The sequence below is a fragment of the Pteropus vampyrus genome, unplaced genomic scaffold (genome assembly GCF_000151845.1).
Source record: "Pteropus vampyrus isolate Shadow unplaced genomic scaffold, Pvam_2.0 Scaffold51, whole genome shotgun sequence".
Classification (NCBI taxonomy): domain Eukaryota; kingdom Metazoa; phylum Chordata; class Mammalia; order Chiroptera; family Pteropodidae; genus Pteropus; species Pteropus vampyrus.
The window spans coordinates 646,176-648,005 of NW_011888832.1; the positions used below are offsets into that span (position 1 = coordinate 646,176).

At 58.2% G+C, this 1,830-nt stretch overlaps 1 protein-coding gene across 1 annotated transcript in view; it reads right to left on the reverse strand.

Moving 5' to 3' along the window:
- Positions 1-1,830, reverse strand: part of NLRC5 (NLR family CARD domain containing 5) — a 52,754-nt gene that overhangs the window by 30,063 nt on the left and 20,861 nt on the right. Inside the window, exon 18 of the mRNA XM_023530666.1 lies at positions 784-903. Coding sequence (XP_023386434.1) covers positions 784-903 — 120 coding nt within the window. The remainder of the gene's footprint in view (positions 1-783; positions 904-1,830) is intronic.

The window sequence follows — 1,830 nt, forward strand, 5'->3', positions numbered from 1 at the left end:
AACCTGCAGCCTCCTCACCCCGCGGGGCACGCTCTCCACCCCTAAGTCTCCCACAGCCCCCACTTCCACCACTCTGACACCCCGAGTAGCCAGCTGCCCTGGTCCAGCCCTAAGTCCTCCTCACTGAGTCTCGCCTCGGTCCGGGCCACCATTGCCGCTCACCTGGGTCACTTTCATACCCTCCGGCCTTCCCCTCCTGCTTCCCCGCCATCCTTCTCTACCCTGCCAGGGTCTTAACTTTCATAGCGCACGTCCGAGCGGGCCTCTCCTGTGCCGAACACGCTCTGTGGTTTCCCACTATCCTTCTGAAAGCGAAACGCCGTTTCCACGGCCCCACTCGCCTCCACTCTCCCTGTCCATGCTCCAGCCACACTGAAACGCTTCCCGAGAGCCGAGCTTTCACTCCTCCGGGCCTCTGCACAAGCCGGCTCACCTGCCCGGACACTCACCCCCCTCCTCTGGACCACCTTGCTTGGGTGGCCCTCTTATGTGAGGAAACCAAGATGGGAGGGGCCCGCACGGGGTCTCACAGCCCTCAGGGCAGGGCTGGAAAGTCTTCAGAGAAAATGATGTACAATCTGTGCTCTAAGGAGAATGCTGGGCCCGGCACCCCCATTAGCAGGCCTCATACTCACCCCTCTTTCTTCACTCCTAGACTCAAACTTTCTCTTCCCTCTCTCCTAATCTCCAGCCCTAAACCCAAACCCCACAGACTCTCTTCACTTCCTGAGCCCTCATCCCCTTGTTTGGTTACCCCCAAACAAGAAGTAGGTAAGACAGTACCAGAAGCTCCGGGGGATGCAGCGCCGACCAAACCCCAAGAACTGGGCTCGCGCTGGGAACTCTGGCAAGGACCCACCAGCTGACAGATCCCTTGGAGTGGGGAAAACATTTGAGAGGAAAGTTCAAACCATCCACAATGGAAGATGAGACTCATCAGTCAGGGCTAAAAGGGGCCTGCGTGACCCTTTTGTATAGGTGGGGAAACTGAGGCCAGAGTGAGAAAGCCGGCAGCTTACATCTGGCCAGCAGGGCAGTGCCTGACCAGGTTGTGGGGAGCCAGGACAGAGTCCCTCCTCTCCGATCCCTGATGTGGCCTTCACAGGACTTCTGTCTCCCGCTGCCTCCATTCTTTTAGTCCCAAGAACCCAGAGAGTCCCCAGAAATGGAGACCTTAGTCTAAGAAGCAAGACTTCCCTGGCCTTGGTTCACCCCTGGCTTCAGGCAGCCACCTGGCGTGGCAACGCCCTTCCCTGACATATCGGCACAGCCAGCCCCACATTAGGCGGCCCTCATGCTCGCCAACCACCCGAGTCAGACGAGGAGCCTCACTAGGGGGCAGCCAGGAACATCTGTGGAGAACTAACTGTTGTTCATTGTTTACAGTAAAGAAGTGGAAACTTTTTCAGCGCACCAACGGTTCTTGGCTTCTCAAATGTGATTTTCAGAGTGTGAAAAGACAGTGACTCATACGAAACTATGAGTCTGCAGAGGTCGGCAAAAGTCCCCCAGAAGCAGAAATACAAACGTCCCTCTCCCCTCCCGCACAGCAGCAGGCCCCCAGCACGGTCCCGCTGCGGCCCTGCCCGTGGTCCCCTCCCTCCATCCGCACTGGCTTCTTCCAAGAGAGATCTGAGGGTGCTGATTACTGCAGGTTTATATGGGGTGGCGGGGGGGTGAGAGAAGTCGTGATTACTTCTGGCCTGCTGGGCCTGGAGGGGCGGGGTGGTGGGGCTCACTCTAGGCCTGGCAATGGTCAGCATGGGTCTAAGGTGGGGTGTACGTATAGAAAATGGGGACCAGAGGGAGAGGGGTGCCCACCCCGCCCTT